The 17,556-nt window shown below is 42.5% G+C and overlaps 1 protein-coding gene across 24 annotated transcripts in view; it reads left to right on the plus strand.

Annotated features, from left to right (window-relative positions):
- Positions 1 to 17,556, plus strand: part of Rbfox2 (RNA binding fox-1 homolog 2) — a 247,547-nt gene that overhangs the window by 182,945 nt on the left and 47,046 nt on the right. For all 24 annotated transcript variants that reach the window (XM_059247129.1, XM_059247134.1, XM_059247133.1 and 21 more), the window contains one exon: positions 12,924 to 13,148. In XM_059247129.1, the coding sequence (XP_059103112.1) occupies positions 12,924 to 13,148 (225 nt within the window). The remainder of the gene's footprint in view (positions 1 to 12,923; positions 13,149 to 17,556) is intronic.

The raw sequence follows: 17,556 nt of genomic DNA on the forward strand, positions 1-17,556 counted from the left end.
AAAGGCGTGCGCCACCACCGCCCGGCGAGAGATTATTTTTAAATAAAAATAAAATCGTGTCTCATTTAATATATTAGATAGTGCATGAAAATCAGTTGAACAGTAATTTCAAGGAGCATCAAGAAAGAATACCTAAGATGCATGTACAGCAGTAATCCAAAGGAACACTGATTAATTTCTGTAACTGTGCTTATGTCTTTAGTAGAGCAGACTGGGACTCCGCTTCCCTTATGTTTTTATTAATGTCAGTGTTTATGGGGAAAAGAACACAGAGAATTTAAGGTTCTAATTCAGCAGCTGACTTGTATTTCGGACTATGTGGTCTTTTTTCTTCCTTCACAGCACTAGTGACTATTGTCTCTAGTGCCTGTTTTTTATTTTGTTGTGGTTTTGTTTTTTTATCTTTTATTTTTTTTTAAGCCAGAAGCAAAGAGTTTTGTTCACCTGATCTCAGTGCTTGTGCACTGATGGGTAGTGATCCCTTTTTCCATTTTACAGGTGAAAATCTTGAAGCAGTGAGGAATTGAAAGACTCATCCCACACATAGAGTCTGGATTTTAACCTAGATTTATCCTTCCAGTGTCTTGATATCCTCTTTCTCCCACCATGGTCTGCATTATGCCAAATACAGCATAAAGAGTAGATAGACCTTGGGCTGGGCTGTGGCTCAGTCCATAAAGTGCCTGCTTAGTATGCATAAAGTCCTGAGTTTGATTTCCAGCACACATATGGTGTGCATTCCTGTAGTCTCAGCATTTGAGAAATGGAGGCAGGAGTATTGGGAACTCACTTTCATCCCTGGTGTATATGGAGAGTTGGAGGCTAACCTAGGCTATGTGAAACCCTTTCTCAAAACAATAATCTGGGCTTTAATGTTTCTTTAACTTTTACTTAGCAGGAGTTCTTTCTTCACTTACTAAACTTTTGTAAGCCATTTTATCCAGTACTTTGAGATTTGTGTTCCTTTTCTGAGAGCCTTAAGTTCTTCTAGGATAAGTGGAAATGTCCTCAGTTTAACTATTTCCTGCCATTTTGTGTCAACACAGTGGTTGAGAGTCTGAGGGTGCAGTAATTCATGTGGAGAGCATTGTAGAAGGTGCTAGAGACTGGGAATGCTCAGTCACCTAGGTGTTCCCCCAAAGAGTTGGTTCCACCCTCCTGAGGTATTTTCATAAAACCCATGCATGCCATCAAACCCTGATGCAGTGTAAATACTGTAAACAGTTGCTATCCTTGAGTCTTCCAAGAATAAAGACAGGGAAAAGGTCTGCATCTTTAATACTGACTCATCTTTTTCTACATATTCTTAATAAACAGTTGGGAATAGATGTAGCTGCAGATATGGAGGACCAGCTTTATTGGCTGTCTGCAACAGCTTGTAGCTATTTGAGCTTGGGAACAAATAAACTGTTTAATAACATTTTGTTGACTTTGTTACAGAGAAAACACTTTTATATGGTAATATACCAGACACATATCTTCCTTTTCTAGAAACTTGATTCTTTCCCTGAGTAAAGCCCCTGTATCACAGAACTACAGACTATTAAATCCCAAGTGAAGTTCACTTAGAAATCAGAATACGCCGGGCGGTGGTGGCGCACGCCTTTAATCCCAGCACTCGGGAGGCAGAGCCAGGCGGATCTCTGTGAGTTCGAGGCCAGCCTGGGCTACCAAGTGAGTTCCAGGAAAAGGCGCAAAGCTACACAGAGAAACCCTGTCTCGAAAAACCAAAAAAAAAAAAAAAAAAAAAAAAAAGAAATCAGAATACAGGCTGTGGGTTGCTGGGGCACAGAACTCATGTTTCCTTGTTTGTGTCCTGCTGCCTAACAGATGGTTTGACCTGTAGTGTCCAAGTGTCAGGTGCTTATAGCACCTCCTTCTGGAAGGAGAGGATGAGCAAGTTAAACTTGTGTGGTAGGACTTTGTCCTGGCGCGTATGTGTGTGTGTGCGTGCGTGCGTGCGTGCGTGCGTGCGTGCGTGCGTGCCTGATACCCAAGGGGGTCAGTGAAGGCCTAAGATCCCCTAGAACTGGAGTTACAGATGATTATAAGCCACCATGAGTGCTGGAAACTGAACCCCAGTCATCTGGAAAAGATTCCAGTGCTCTACACTGCTGAGCCATCACTTCTCCAGCCCTGCTAAAAATAATTTATATGCAATTTTTTCCCCTGTGGTGGGGTTCAAACCCAGGGCCTTGCACATGCTAGACCAGTATTCTATCCATGGCTTACATCTCTAATCTGAATTTTTATTTTTGAGTAATAACTATAATTTTTATATGGTTGATCAAATTCAAGTAAGGAGAAGAAATAGCTCACACACCACTACCTCTTAAAATTGAGCATTGACTTGGTTTTCACAGGAGAGTAGAGAAAAATCTGGATGTGTTTGACATATTAGATCCAGTGGAATATAGATTCCTTCCCTATGGTGCTCTGAGAGGCGGTTTCTGCCTGCCTCCTTTCTGGTCCTGTGTCTTCCTTTCCTCTGAGACAGGCCGCCTTGACCAGGGGAAGAGGCCTGCTGGTGGTTCCTTCTCTGATTTGTCTTGTGAACAAGGAGATTAAATCTTGTAATCGCTGGTTTATGTTTCATGGCTGTTCCTGACTGAAGGATAAGAGTCCATGACATGCCTTATTGATCCATTTGTTAGATCAATGAGGCAACAGAAATCATTTTCCTCTTTGGGCTGCATTCTTGTCTGGGCCACTGTTGCATTCATTAAAGAGGAGGCTTTCTAGTCGGTAAATACTTGATTTTTCTTTTGTTTTCTGAGAGTAGTTAGACACTTGCAAATCTTCTGTGTGTGTCAAGGCTTAGAATAACTGCTCCCACGTTGTCTTGGGGCACTTGGCTGATAAAATGCCCCATGCACTTGATTCTGATGTTCCTCTGAGTTGCTTTGCTTTCCACAGTCTCATTGTACCTAATTTTATCTTTAAAATGTTTACTTATTTTGAGATGTGTGTGTGTACATAACACATGAGTGTGCATGTTTGTGTTTGTGTGGAGATCAGAGGATAGCTTCACGGCTCACCTTCTGCCTTGTTTGAGACAGGGTCTCTTGATATTTGCCACTGGGCTGTGTATCCCAAGCCAGCTGGCTCACAGGCTTCTAGAGGTTTCCTCAGTCTCCACCTCCCATCACACTTGTAGAAATGCTAGGATTACAGACACGAATCACTGGGTTTTACATGGCTTCCTGTAAACTGATCAGAACTCACTTGTACAGCAAGTGCTGTTCCCCACTAGCCATCACCCTGGCCAATGCACCTAATTTCTTGAAGCTTAAGTGCAAGACCTGTCTCAGGAATTGTAGCAAACACTATTCATTTTCCTTTGAAGCTTTGGTTTGTTTTTAGGGAGCTTCTTGGTGTCCTTGATAGCCAACCTTTCTCACTTAAATAGAAGTCTAGAACTAAGCTCACTTAAAGTTGTGATTGTCTTACATAATGCGAGCCTTGACTTCTAGGTTAGGATGCTTTTACATTGCCTCCCATCCCTTGTAAGATCCACTAGCAATATAGAAATATGAAAAAATGGTGTAAATCAGCAGAAGAAAGTGAGAAGTGGCATACCTGATAACAAGGGCTAAACAAAGTTCTGGAAAATTAATGCAGATGAAAAAACCTGATAGGTAAAAAGGAGGAGGGGCTAAAGCCTGAGGGCGGCCTTATGTGGCTGCTGTGGTAAAGGTAGTGTGCCCAGCACAAATAAAGACAGAAAGCAGCCCAAGGTTCTGTTTATATGGGCGGCAGGCTGCTTGGCACTGTTCAGGCCTCTCCAAGCACTTCCTCGGCTACTGTGCCACCCCCTTTCTTCAGCATCAAAGTGGAACAACCAATGCTGTAATTGCTTCTCTCCAAGGAACCTGATCAACATGTTTCGGGGAAATTTAATTATGCTTTATTTTATTTTGTTTGTGTTTTGGGTTTTTTTTGGGGGGGAGGGCGTTGTTGTTGTTTGTGGGTTTGGTTTTGGATTTGGTTTTTTGTTTTAAGACCAGGTCTTAACTATGTAGCCTTGACTGCCCTGGATCTCCCTATGTAGACCAAGCTGACCTGGAACCCATAGAGATCTGCCTGCCCCTGCTTCCTGAATGCTGGGATTAAAGGTGTATTCTATCACACCCAGCTTTATTTTTATGTATGTGGGTGTTTTGCCTGCATGTATGTCTGTGTACCACTCGTTCAGTGCCCACAGAGATCAGAAAAGGACCTTGGATCCCTGAAACTAGAGTTGTGGTTGTGAACAGCCATGTGGGTGCTCTGACTCAAACCGGGATCCTCTGGAAGAGCAGAGAGTACTTTTAACTGCTAAATGATCTAACTCCTTAATTTTTAAAAATTTTATTATTAACTGTGCATATGTGTGCCTGTCATAGGGGGGTGGGACTGGGTATGTAGAGGTACCCACAGAGGCCCTAGAGGAAACCACAGCAGGTCTTTCTACCTGAGTCATTGGAGCATGAAGATCGTTGGCAATCCTAGAGGAATCTGAAGCATCCAAGAGCCAGAAGGAACAAAAAGAAACCCTGACCTGAGGGGAAACAGATAACCCTGGGAACAGAAGAGAACTTCAGGAAACCTTGTGGGTTTCAAAGATTATGCATTCATAATTACTAGTAACTGAATGTCAAAAGAGTTAAGAAATGAAAAGGGAGCCCAGCACTCAGGAGGCAGAGCCAGGCGGATCTCTGTGAGCTCGAGGCCAGCCTGGTCTACAGAGTGAAATCCAGGACAGGAACCAAAACTACATGGAGAAACCCTGTCTGGAAAAACAAAACAAAACAAAAAAGAGAGAAATGCAAAGGGTTTGAGACTAACAACATACCTCAGAAAAGGACATGCAGAGGAAGGAGAGGAAGGTGGACTTCAGACCTCCCAAGGTGTAAAGTAGAAGACACACAGTGATTTCCTTAGCTTGTGTTCTCTAAGACAAAGCCTGCTTACACTGTTACCAAGAAAGATCTCGGGGCAAGGCAATAATGCCACCCAAAGCAATATGTATTATTTATTGATGCCTTTGGTAAAAGCCTTCCAAGAGACTGAGGGTGTTTCTCTACTCCCCCACCCCAGCAGAGGCTGGCATAGCGCTGTTTTGTGTCCCATTTCCCTCTCACTTGTTGAAGTTGGCTTGGAACAAACTCACTTGGTCCTTCCTTCCTCCAGGAGCCTCAGGAGGGGGTGCCAGGCCCCGCTGTGTGTGCACTGTGGTATGTTGGCCTGTCTAAGTCTAAGAGCTTCCCCAGCATCTGCAGCCCCCTGCCTAGGACCTCTCCCTTTTTAAGAGATGTTAAAAGCAGACCCCCTCCCCCTGAAGACCGAGGGAGGAATAGAGCTGCTACTCTTCACAAGTTTGCTGTCAAGTTTGGTTTGCTGTCACCTGCATGGGCACATTTAATAACAATAAAGGGTTGGGGATTTTTACCTTTTATTTATATGTATGTGCCTGTGTCTATGTTGAGTACATGCCACATGTATGCAGGAACCAGAAGAGGGCGTCAGTTCCTAGATCTGGTATTATAAACAGTAGTGAGCTACTTGATGTGGTTGGTAGCCACCAAACTTGGGTCCTCTGGCCAAGCAGGAAATGCTCTTAAACCACTGAGCCATCCCTCCAGCCCCAGAAAGAAAACTTAAAAGGGGAAAATGAATTACCAGCTACACCTTAGAAATAGCTGTCAAGGCCCTTTCTGAGTTAGAAGCCTTCCATCGAAGCTCCTTGTCTCTTCCTGCAGTCCCGTTTCCCCGTGCTGGGTTTTTCTAGTCTGTGTTCAGTATCACTTTGGGTATTTCTCAAAAGTAGCAGAAGTTTATATGCACTAGATGGTAACTCTTCTTCTGTGTCTTTAAAAAATACCCATGGATAGGTTGAAAGGTTTAAATAGTTGCTGGACCTAGGAAGAACTAGAACTGGGCATTTACCTGGTTAGGGAGTTCCTGCTCTGTGAAAGTCAGTGGGTCAGCAAACAAGGACTGGAGGATATAGTGCTAGGAAAGTTAGACATGAGGGTGGGAGGAAGAAGAGGGAGAGCTGTTGGGGCAAGGAAAGAGCCTAGAGAAGAGTAGGTGCCTGAACCACATATTAAACGTTGTGTGTGAATTAGCCAGATGGGGAGACGTGGACAGAATAATTGGTACAAAGAAACTTGGAGGATTGGGCGGGCCTAGAGAGATAGATGGCTGTGGTCTTCCAAAGGACCTGGGTTCATATCCCAGCACCCACATGACAGCTCCCAACTATCTGTAACTCCAAGATCTTACACCCTCACACAGATGTACATGCAGGCAAACACCAATGCACATAAAATAATAAAAATAAATAAATGTTTAAAAAAAGAAACTGGAGGGCAACACAGGATAAGATGTCTTTTCAGGATTTCAAACTTTGAGCACCGTCTCTCTAGTGGACTGTTTGGAATGGATCCACCTGCTCCTGCCTTCACTGAAAGAACCACATACAACCTGACCTCTCCACACCACTTCTCTGCTCGAACTCTTTCTTAGACCACAGAAGCCAGAATGCTGGCTGGCTACAGCTCTACTAGCTCCCTCTTAGCTGTCAGTCTGTCCCCACCACCGCCTTCCTCACTTCATCACCTGTCACTGTACCGCGCCTGTCTGTTCCAGTCTCTTGCTGTGGACCTCAGTACTGTGTTCCTCTTGTCTGCCATGCTGTTGCATCCAAACAGACATCTTGCTACCTTGATTTCCAAAGAAACCTGACCAGATGTCACTTTCCCTGACCTCCTGCAGAAGGTAACCCCCACCCCCACACCCCCACCCATGGCCTGCCTTCCAGCAGTCCATCTGGTCATTGCTTTGCTAGTTTGCCATTATGTTTCTCTCCCTACTAAAAAAGTCAACTCCACAAGGGTTTTGTGACTAATTACTGGTGGTTGCCCCCAGCAATAATTTTATCTGTCCCATGACAGTCATGGAGAAGATGAGCTGAGGGCAGAGTAGACCAAAGCACAAACAGCTTTATTTTCAAAGTAGCTTCTTAGAAATGAGTCAAGTTGAAGTTTAAAATTTTTTACATTTTGTGTGTGTGTGTGTGTGTGTGTGTGTGTGAGAGAGAGAGAGAGAGAGAGAGAGAGAGAGAGAGAGAGAGAGAGAGAGAGAGAGAGAGAGAGAGAGAACACACTTGTGATTATAGTGCCCATAGAGTCTGGAAGAGAGCATCTGTTCCCTTGGAGCTGAAATTACAAGCAGTTATGAGCTTCCCAAAGTGGGTGCTAGGAACTGAACACAGGTCCTCTGCAAGAGCAGTATGTACTCTTCAACCACCCATCTTCAGCCTTCTATTTTTGATAAAGAGTCCTTTGTAGCCCACACTGGCCTTGAACTCTGTGCATTCCCAGCCCTCTGACTTTTCATTCTCCCATAGTACATACATAACACAAGCCTCTGGACTCTCACTGTAGCCTTCCAGTGATTACACCTACTCTAGTAGAGCTGAAGGAGAGAGAAGTCGTCTTTTTCACAGATGGTACTTGGCACAGAGTAAAGGATCAGTTTAGTAGGCATTCTCTGTGTGCCCATCAGCCATGTGCCCATGCAGGGAGGATCTTAGAATGAAGAAGTTTGTAGTTCATTTCTGACCAACTTAGAGACTTGAATGCCCAAGCCATAATAGAATGATTGTAGACACGGTCCAATTTTATTCTGGGAAAGGAATAGGGAAGAATTTTGCTAGTTACTATATGTGTATCTAATGAATTTTTTCCTCACCATGAAGTAGACTACAGTAGAGCACCACCCATAAAACGTAGTTATTTTATAATTTTGAAGACACTTTGAGCCCCTGCCCTGTTTTATTCTGAACCAGAGTTGTTGTTATTCCTAATAATATTCCAGTTTTGACATAGGATGGATGTAAACTTAATTATCCATGAAGAAAAATAGCAAATTAATTTCAGTTGTTGTGGGAATTTTGGTTGAAAAGAGAATCATCTGTAGATTGCATAAACCATCAATCAGGTTGACAAGACTAAACTTGTAACCCATAGGAAGGGGGATGGGGGAGGGGCTTCCATTTCCAAGTAGCAGATGATGATGGATAGAGTTGGTGGTCTTCTGTTGCTGATGGAAGGCATGATTCATGGATGTTTGGGGCTCTGAGTGCTGCTTTAAGGGGAAGTGGAAGAGAGGATTGAGAGTTTGGAGACATTAAGACTATTACAGGGTTTGTCACTTTTGTTGTTGTTGTTCGGTTTGGGTTTTGGTGTTTTTTTGTTTTGTTTTGTGGGTTTTTGTGTTTGTTTTTTTTGTTTTTTTGTTTGTTTGTTTGTTTGTTTTGGTTTGGTTTGGTTTTTGGTTTTTCGAGACAAGGTTTCTCTGTATAGCTTTGGTGCCTGTCCTAGATCTCTCTCTGTAGCCCAGCCTGGCCTGGAACTCACAGAGACCTGTCTGGCTCTGCCTCCCAAGTGCTGGGATTAAACGAGTGCTCCACCACTGCCCAGCGTCTTCAAATTTCTGATAAAAATAACCCTAATATATTTGGCTGAGCAGATGCTATAAAACATAAAGCTTTATCCCAAGTCTATTCTCTTAGCCTATAAACATTTTTAGCAGAAAATTGAAAAAATATTGCTGTCTGTCACATCTCTCTAAGTAAAAGGTATTCCTGACCTCCTGATGGAGGCCTGTACCCCTCTTCTGGAAGACAGAGTCCCGCTGTGGCTGCATCTCTGCCGTACTTAGACCGTGGCTAGACCCTAGAAACATCACCTTTCCCCCATCTCCCACCACCAGCTGGTGTGTTCATTCAGCCCTGTCAGGAGTGACCCCATGGGTGATTCATGCTGTGTACTTGTGCACCCAGTCTCACTCCGTCAGGGATGAGGTGGAGAATGGAGGTTAGAGTTCAAGAAGAGCAACATCAGGGCAAGAGGCAAATCCTTGGCCACTAAGATGAACGTGGAAACCGGGTCTTTAAGTCCTCGTGTGTTTCTTAATCGACCCTTTCTGAAGAGTTCTGAAATGCAGTACGTTAGGTAACACGATGATGTTAGGTGCTGCTCATCCACCAGTCCACCTGAGTTTGCACTTTTGTCTGTTTCACACCTTTCTTCAGGCCTCAGTCTTCTAGGGAAGCAGTGTGCTCTGCTAACTATGGGGACAGGCAGAGCACCAAAAGATCTGGAAGAGAAGATCAAGTATTAAAATGCTGCCAAGATGGTTCAGCAGGTAAAGGCACTTGTCGCCAAATCTGAGTTGGATCCTAGGGACTCACATCAAGGGAGGACATGGAATCATAATGCTCACGGGCATGCATACACACGTGCACACACACACACACACACACACACACACACACACACACACACACTAGATAGGTAGGTAGATAGATGGATGGATGGATTGTTGGATAAATGAAGGTTTGAAATGATTAAAAAAAAGTTAAAATTCTGTATACATTAAACCATATTCCAACTTAGAGATAGTAAAAATAAATTATGTAGCAACATAAACAGGCATTTTTCCAGAAAAGAAATTACGAATAAAAAAAGAAATTGTGTCCTTATAGCATAATTTCTAAGAAGTAAAGGGAAGATTTTTATGTTCCAAAGTCATATTAACCTGGTATCTGACTTACCTCTACACATTTTGTTCTGGTTGATTCCTCTGGGACTTTAAAATCCACTTGTCCTCCAGGTCCCATCTCTTCCTGTCCCTCTTTTCTTAACTTCCTGATCAATATAGCTGAAGCCCCCTTTCACTTCTTTCTATTTTTTCAGGTTTCCTGTCTTAAGAATCCCACACACCTCAGTTATGCTCTCAGCTTTTCTTGTGTTTCAGTTATCTTCTGTGGAAGCTTCTGTATGAGCTCATCAGTGCTGCATCATCACTTGGTGTACTGTTTGATTATGTAGTTTGATCGTGTGATGAAGCACACCCCCTTTGCAGGCTTCCCTTTCTCCCTTCTCCAACATTCTTGGTAGTTTTTCTATCAAATTAGAAAAGCACCCAGTCTGCCGCCTCCCACAGGTACATGCCATTTGCTTCTAATCGGGAAGGGAATCAAGGGCCTCTTATTTGGATGATTAGTGTTAAGTACTCAAAACAAATTACAGCTTTTAGTTATTCAAGTTTTGTTTCATATGGTGTATGTTATAATAAATTAATAACTAGTTTAAAAATATAAACCTCACATTTTTTAGTTCTAAACAGGTAGTCATGTTGGTCATTGAGAGTTTGCTCTTTTGACTGTAATTTATAAAAGTGTTTTCCTAAATCCCATCTCTGGTCATTTGCTAGCTATTATTATATCACAGTGTCTGAGACAAATTTTTTAATTGGTATCTTGATGTTGTCTTTCAAAGAACAGATTTTTTAAAATACTGATAAATTTCATTCATTGGTTTCTTCTTAATGGTTCTTGCTTCTGTCCTAAAGATTCTTTCATTGATTTTTCTCCTTGCCTCTTTGGGTGCGTATTGGGGGGGTGGGGGGGGAGGCGAAGTCATTTCCACCCACCATTTATTCATGTTTTAAGATCTCTTTTTCCAGGTTGACTTGTCCTGCTGCCTTTGAGTTGGCAGTGTGCATGGGCCCTGTTTCTGGGTTGCTCTCTGTTTTATTCTCCTGTCCTCTACTCTTAAGCCACTGTTCTGATACTGGCTCTAGAAGAGTACATCTTAAGTCAGTGAGTGGCAGCGTTGCTTGGCTGGTTGGCTGGTTGGCTGGTTGGCTGGTTGGTTTTAGTACTTTCAGAATTGCTTTTCACTTTTCAGTTGAGTTTCCATATACTTTCATGACAACTTGCCAGTGTGGATAAAAAATGCCTGCTGAGAATTTGGTTGGGTTTTTGGTTATTGATTGGGGTGGATGATCATTTTTAAGAACATTGAATCTTCCAATTCACATCTTTTTTTTTTTTCTCATTTATACCAGGCTTTGCCAGTTTGTTATGTTTCAGTGTTTGCAGACTAACTGTACTAATGATAGCTAAGCCTTCCTTTAAAAAGTACCCTCAGCAGACTGGGTATGGCTTTAGTGATGGAGTGCTTTTATAGCACACAAGAGACTTGGGGACTCCCCTCTCCACCCCAACCCACCACAAAAGGTTTCTCTGTGTATCCTTGGCTGTCCTGGAACTCACTTTGTAGATCAGGCTGGTATCAAACTCACTGAGATCCACCTGCCTCTGCCTCTGCCTCTTGAGTGCTGGGATTAAAGGTGTGCGCCACCACGGCCTGGCAGCATGAGACCTTTTGATAGCTTTGAATTCATCATGTTTGAGACACTGTGAGTAACAGCCAACATGTTTGATGGTGAAAGCCTGGAGTAATGTTTAGAAAATGCTTTCGAGTTTAGCTCCCCAAAGTTCTTTCAGGCTAGAGAATTCCCTCTCAAACCAAGGGCAAAGTAGATAATCAGGATTGGGGAGAAGGGGAATGATTGCCTCTTTGCTTACGGCTAACAGGAAACCAAGTGTTATAAACCCAGATTCTCTGTGATACCCAGTCTTTTAACATCTTAAACATTAGGGGAGGGGCGACTTAGCTAAGTGCCTGCCCTTATTGTGAAGCCTCTGGCCATCTTGGCATCTATTTCCAGAAAGACATTGCAGACTTATATGTTCAGTAAAATAGTGACATTTGCTTTTCTTGAGTGAATTGGAAGATTGGGAAGTCTTGTTGAGAAGTGGGGTGATGGTCAGGGCTTCACAGAATCTGTAACAAGATTCCTTTTTTATATTTGACCTTCAAGACTGAACAGACAGGAGACAGAGGCCATGACACCAAAATGGCTTCAGTTTCTGTAGTTACTTTATCTTTTTTAATTTATTTTTTAATTAGCATACCAAGTGTTAGTTTTTGTTATGGCATTTCAAACATAGCTTGATTTTGTTGATCATCCTCTCCTCTCTCTTCTCTCCTATCTATTTACTCTCCACCCGCCTGTCCACTGCCAACAGCCTCCACTTTCATGTCACAGAGCTACAATTCTGTATCCCAAATCTGTGTCTCAAAGCATCTGGGAATAGAAGTTGCGGGGGGGGGGGGGGGGGGAGTGGTACTGTGCTTTCAGCTTTACAGGCTCGAAATAATTATTTAAAATGTGCATATTCAGTTCAGTCCGATAACTACCTTTCTGTTTTTAATACATTTTGACATTTTGTGTGTGTGTGTGAGAGAGAGCGAGATTTGGGGTTCATATGTGTGGAGGTCAGAAGACAACTTTCAGGAGTCAGTTTTCACTTCTTTTGTGGGTTATAGGGATCGAACTCAGGTTGCCAAGCATGTGCTTTTACCCACTGAGCCATTCACTGGTCCCTTATATTTTTTAACTGAAGGCAAGTTTTATTGTTAACCTAGTAGCCACAGTTTAAATCAATCTGTACTTTGATGTCTAAGCCTCTAGGCTGATTATTTAATAGTATTCTCTTTTCTGAGCTCTACTCTAAAATTGTAGATGCTATGTATGTTTCAGACTCTAATTTGTAGTGTCTGTCTTCTAGATACCATGTATTGTAATTGTAATTACTTCCCTTTGGTTTCCTACGAAGACTCAAGTCATAAGAAATTAGAGTTATCTTAGTTAGGCTGGCAAAATGGCTCAATGGTTAAGAACACTTGCGCTTGCAGAGGGACCCAAGTTCAGTTTGCAGCGCTCATATGGTGACATGGCCATATGTAACTCCAGTTCTAGGGGATCTTATTCCTCCTTCTGACCTCTGCAAGCACCAGACATGCGTGTGGTACACATACATATATTCAGGCAAAACACTCACATAAAGTTAATCCATTTTTTTTTTTTTAAGAATGAGAGTTATCTGATGATCCAAACAGTTTTTTCCTAAGTGGGGGTACAGTGATAAAGCATGCCAAGAGTTCTGTATACTTACCTTGTAAGTCATTCTATAATGAAGTTTTATTCACTCACTTCCACTCTCCTATTGCTTACTCTAGGGTAACCAGGAGCCAACAACAACTCCTGACGCAATGGTTCAGCCTTTTACTACCATCCCGTTCCCACCACCTCCACAGAACGGAATTCCCACAGAATACGGAGTGCCACACACTCAGGACTATGCTGGCCAGACCAGTGAACATAACCTGACGCTCTACGCGAGTACACAGGCCCATGGAGAGCAGAGTAGCAATTCACCCAGCAACCAGAACGGATCTCTCACGGTATGTGAAGTAGGAGATGCAAGGCAGAATGATGTGTGAAATCTTCACCTTCCTCTGAAGACAGAAAGCCCTTTGAGTTAGCTGTGCCTGTGCTGGCTGTTCTTCCTGGACCTGCCTTCCCACATCCTCCGTCGTACCAGTCCCCACACTCTGCTCTCACCCACCCTGTCTCACAGCAACAGTCTCACATTGCCTCTCTCTGTTCCCTAGAGCAAGGGGCATGGGGCTTGTACCTCCCTCCTGGTTTTCCTATTCAGCAGTGGCTGTTCTGATGGCTGCTCCTCCTCTTACTCAAATCTCAACTGTTTCAGTGTTCTGGGTTTGGGTCTTGAAACCCCTTTTTTCCTATTTTATGTGCTTTCTCTATGTTCTTACACTCAAGTCTTACACTTATGTACTTATACACTTACAACTTACACTTGAGTCACTCAGTTACTTAACAAAAGCTAGGCTTTGCTGGTTCCTTATCCTTCATTTCTACCCTTAATCATTACAGAGTTTAGCAACCACAGTTCCACAGTAATGTACAACTCAGCCCTTTTCTTGTGTCCTCTCCGAGGCAGAGAGCTTAGCTCTTCTGCCAGCTGCTTGGGGTCGACTCAGGTGGGTTGAGCTTAAATCACAACTTTACCTCAGAAGAATGAGTTTAGGCAAGTTATTTAATGTTCCTTTGCCTTGAAAGAGAAGAAAATAAAGGTCATAGTGCCTACCTCAAAAGCTGTCAGGAGTATTACAAGAGTTTCTGATAGGCCTGGTGGTGGCACAGGCTTATATTTTAGCAGCTCAGAAGTCTGAGGCAGATGGATTGCCATAATTTAAAGTCTACTGGAGTTACAAAGAGAATTCAAGGCCAGCCTTGATACACTGGCAAGACCCTGTCTCAAAAGTACAAAGGGGCTGGGGATAACTCAGTTGTGGGGCACATGTGCTAACACCACTTGAGTTACCTCTCTCTAACTTTTCATCCCCTGCAAAGCAGCCATGACGGTTTTGTTGTCTAGTCTACGCTGTCCTGTGCTCCTGCCTAACTCCTAATAATCTTCTAGTCTACACTATCCTGTGCTCCTGCCTAACTCCTAATAATCTTCTAGTCTACGCTGTCCTGTGCTCCTGCCTAACTCCTAATAGTCTTCTAGTCTACGCTGTCCTGTGCTCCTGCCTAACTCCTAATAATCTTCTAGTCTACGCTGTCCTGTGCTCCTGCCTAACTCCTAATAATCTTCTAGTCTACGCTGTCCTGTGCTCCTGCCTAACTCCTAATAATCTTCTAGTCTATGCTGTCCTGTGCTCCTGCCTAACTCCTAATAGTCTTCTAGCACAATTAGAAAAATGTCCAAACTCTGTACTTGGTTTTCTATTTTCCTCAGCGCCAACCCACCTCTTTGACCTCACCCCTACTACTTGATAAAAGAAAAGAAAATGTCCTAAGCTCACCACAGATATATATCTCATACATATCTATAATCACATCATACTGCCTGTGGGATTTTATTCTAAATGTTGAAATGTTCTGTTGTCTGAATTGAGCTGTTTCTCATGCTTAGATCCCATTTTTCCTCAGTATCAAGTTAGCAGAGGGGTGCATTATTTAGACCTTAAGCATCTTGATAAGATTCACTTCCAGAAGCTAAAAGCGTCAATTGAATAAAGGTGAATATAACCTGCAAAGACATTCATTTTATTTTTATAGATATCAGACACCCCATCATGAAAAAAAAAACTTAGTTACATGAAAACATGCAGTCTTTCCAGTGATGGTTACTTCTGTGTATTTTATATCCAGTTGAGTTGAAGGAAGTGTCTAGGTCTGAGAGGTAACAAGAGGCTCCTTGTAGCATTTGTTCAGGACATGGAAGGTACAGACTGCTGTGTCAGACATGGTCCAGGTAGTTGCCTTTCAAATGATAATGAACTCACAGACTTTGGTTGGTTCAACCAAACAGTTGGTTCAACCAAAGGACTAAAAAGGAAAAAAATAATATGTATCCGAGGCTTTTCATGATATTTTAACTTCAAACTCTATTTCTAGAGTAGTTAATTAATTAATGGTAGTTAGTAGTTAGTTAATTAACTAATGGTCTTTGTAACTGCTGTTTCTTCATTTCTATTTTCTTGGCAGTTTTGGTCTTTTGTATGTCCTTCTGTGGAGCTATTTTCTTCTGAGTTGATAATTTCATTAAATAAAATTGCTAAGTATGTAAATCAGCTGATGAGTGCTTGCCTTACAGACATGAAGCCCTGGGTTTGATTCCTCAGAACTGCATAAAACCAGTCATAGTGGTGCATACCTATAATCCCAGCCTTCAGAGGTGGGAGGAGAGTCAGAAGTTTAAAGTCATTCCTGGGGGGCTTCGAGATGAGCCTGGGTTCTATACCTTATCGCAAAACAACTTAATCATAACAATATATGATCCTCTTTTTATTTTCTATAGTTTATAATAATACCTTATCATTATTTTTGTTTGTTTGTTGGGAGACAGTTTCTCTGTGTAACAGCCCTGGCTGTCCTGGAACTCACTCTGTAGACCAGGCTGGCCTTGAACTCACAGAGATCCACCTGCTACTGCCTCCAGAGTGCTGGGATTAAAGGTGTGTACCACCATGCCTGGCTCATTTGATTTTGATAATTTTTACCTTCTCTGGTCAGTGTACAAATTAAAGTTTATATTTATTTGTGTGTGAGGATGTGGGTGTATGCATGCTCATGTAGGTGCACATGCACACCATATACATGTGTGTACCTGCATGTGGAGAGCAGAGGACAAACTTAGGTGTGGTTCCTTGGAAGCACCCATCTTGTTTTTTCCTTGGCCTGGAGCTCACTAAGTAGGCGAGGTTGGTCAGTCAGCAGGTCTCAGGGATCTGCCTGTCTCTGCTTCCCCAGAGCTGGGATCATAGGTGTCCGCCATCATACTTGGCTTTTCTGCTTTGGTTCTGGGGGTTGAATTCAGATCCTCACTCTAGCAAGGCAAGCATTCCACCTGGTCCTAAGGCTTGTTGTCGTCCCATTCTGGTCTGCACTGTCTCCCACTTTCCTGATTGCTATGTGACTTTTCTTCCTCTACAGTTTGTTTTATGTCATGTGTCTGCCTGCATGGCTGTGTACCATGTGTATGCAGTGCTCTCAGAGGCCAGAAGAGGGCATCAGATAAGATATTCTGGGACTAGAGTTACAGGTGGTTGTGAGCTGCCATGTGGGTGTATCTAACCCAGGTCCTCTGGAAGAGTAGCAAGTGCTTTTAACTAACCTGAGCCATCTCTCTAGCCCCTTTTTAGCTTTTCAGGTTAGAAGCTAAGGCGATTGATTTTCAGGATTTCTTCCTTCTGTGTTTAAGCTCTATGTTTCCCTGTAAAAATCCTTTTAGGTGGAACCCACAAAAGGTGATAGATTGTGTTACTATTTTCATTTCAAGACATTCTTAAAACTTCCTTAGTTTCGGGCTGAGCAGTGTTGGTACACACCTTTAATCCCATCACTCAGAAAGCAGAGGAGGCAGTTGTGAGTTTGAGGTCAGCCTGGTTTATACAGAGAGCAAGTTCCAGGAGCTAGGGCTACACAGAGAAACCCTGTCTTGAAAAACCAGAAGGAAAAAAAAAATTCCTTAGTTTCTTCTTTGACCCTGAATTAATCAAAGTGTTGATTTCCAACGTTTAAGAATTCCCCCAACTTTCTTTTATTTATTATTTAATTTGTTTGTGGTTTGAGACATACTTTGTATGATATCAGTCCTTTGAAATTCATTGAGACTTATTTTATGGTTTAATAGATAGTAGCTAGAAATGCCCTCTTTGTCTCTATTCACATTTCTTGCCTTAAAATGTACTTTGTCTTATTTTAATATAACCATGCAAGCCCTTTTTTGTTTGCTGTTTGTATGATACATCTTTTTTATTTATTTGTTTTAGTGTCTTTAGCATATATCTCGTTTTAAAGAGCATCAAGGCCTACAGTGGTGACATATGCCTTTGATCCCAACACTGGGAGGCAGGCAGGTCTCTGAGTTCAAGGACAGCCTGGTCTACAGAGCAAGTTCCAGGACAGCCAGGGATACACAGAGAAAAAAACCCTGTCTCAAAAAAACCAAAACAAACAAAAAATCAAATCTTCCTTCTTTATCTAGTCTGGGAATGTTCACTTTCTTTCTGGTCCATCAACGTTTTCATGCCATTTACCAAGTCTCTTGTCTTCCTGTTTTCTTCTGCTCCTGACTCAGTTAGAACTTATATTACTTTGGTAAAACACCATGGCCAAAGAAAACTTGGTGAAGAAAGGGTTTATTTTTATCTAAACTTCCATATCACAGTCCAGCTTTGAAGGAGAATGAAGACAGAAACTCATGTTAGGAACCCGGAGGCAGGAACTGAAGCAAAAGCCATGGAGGAATACTGTTTAATGGATCGCTCAGCC

This window comes from Peromyscus eremicus, chromosome 20 (assembly GCF_949786415.1).
Source record: "Peromyscus eremicus chromosome 20, PerEre_H2_v1, whole genome shotgun sequence".
Taxonomy (NCBI): domain Eukaryota; kingdom Metazoa; phylum Chordata; class Mammalia; order Rodentia; family Cricetidae; genus Peromyscus; species Peromyscus eremicus.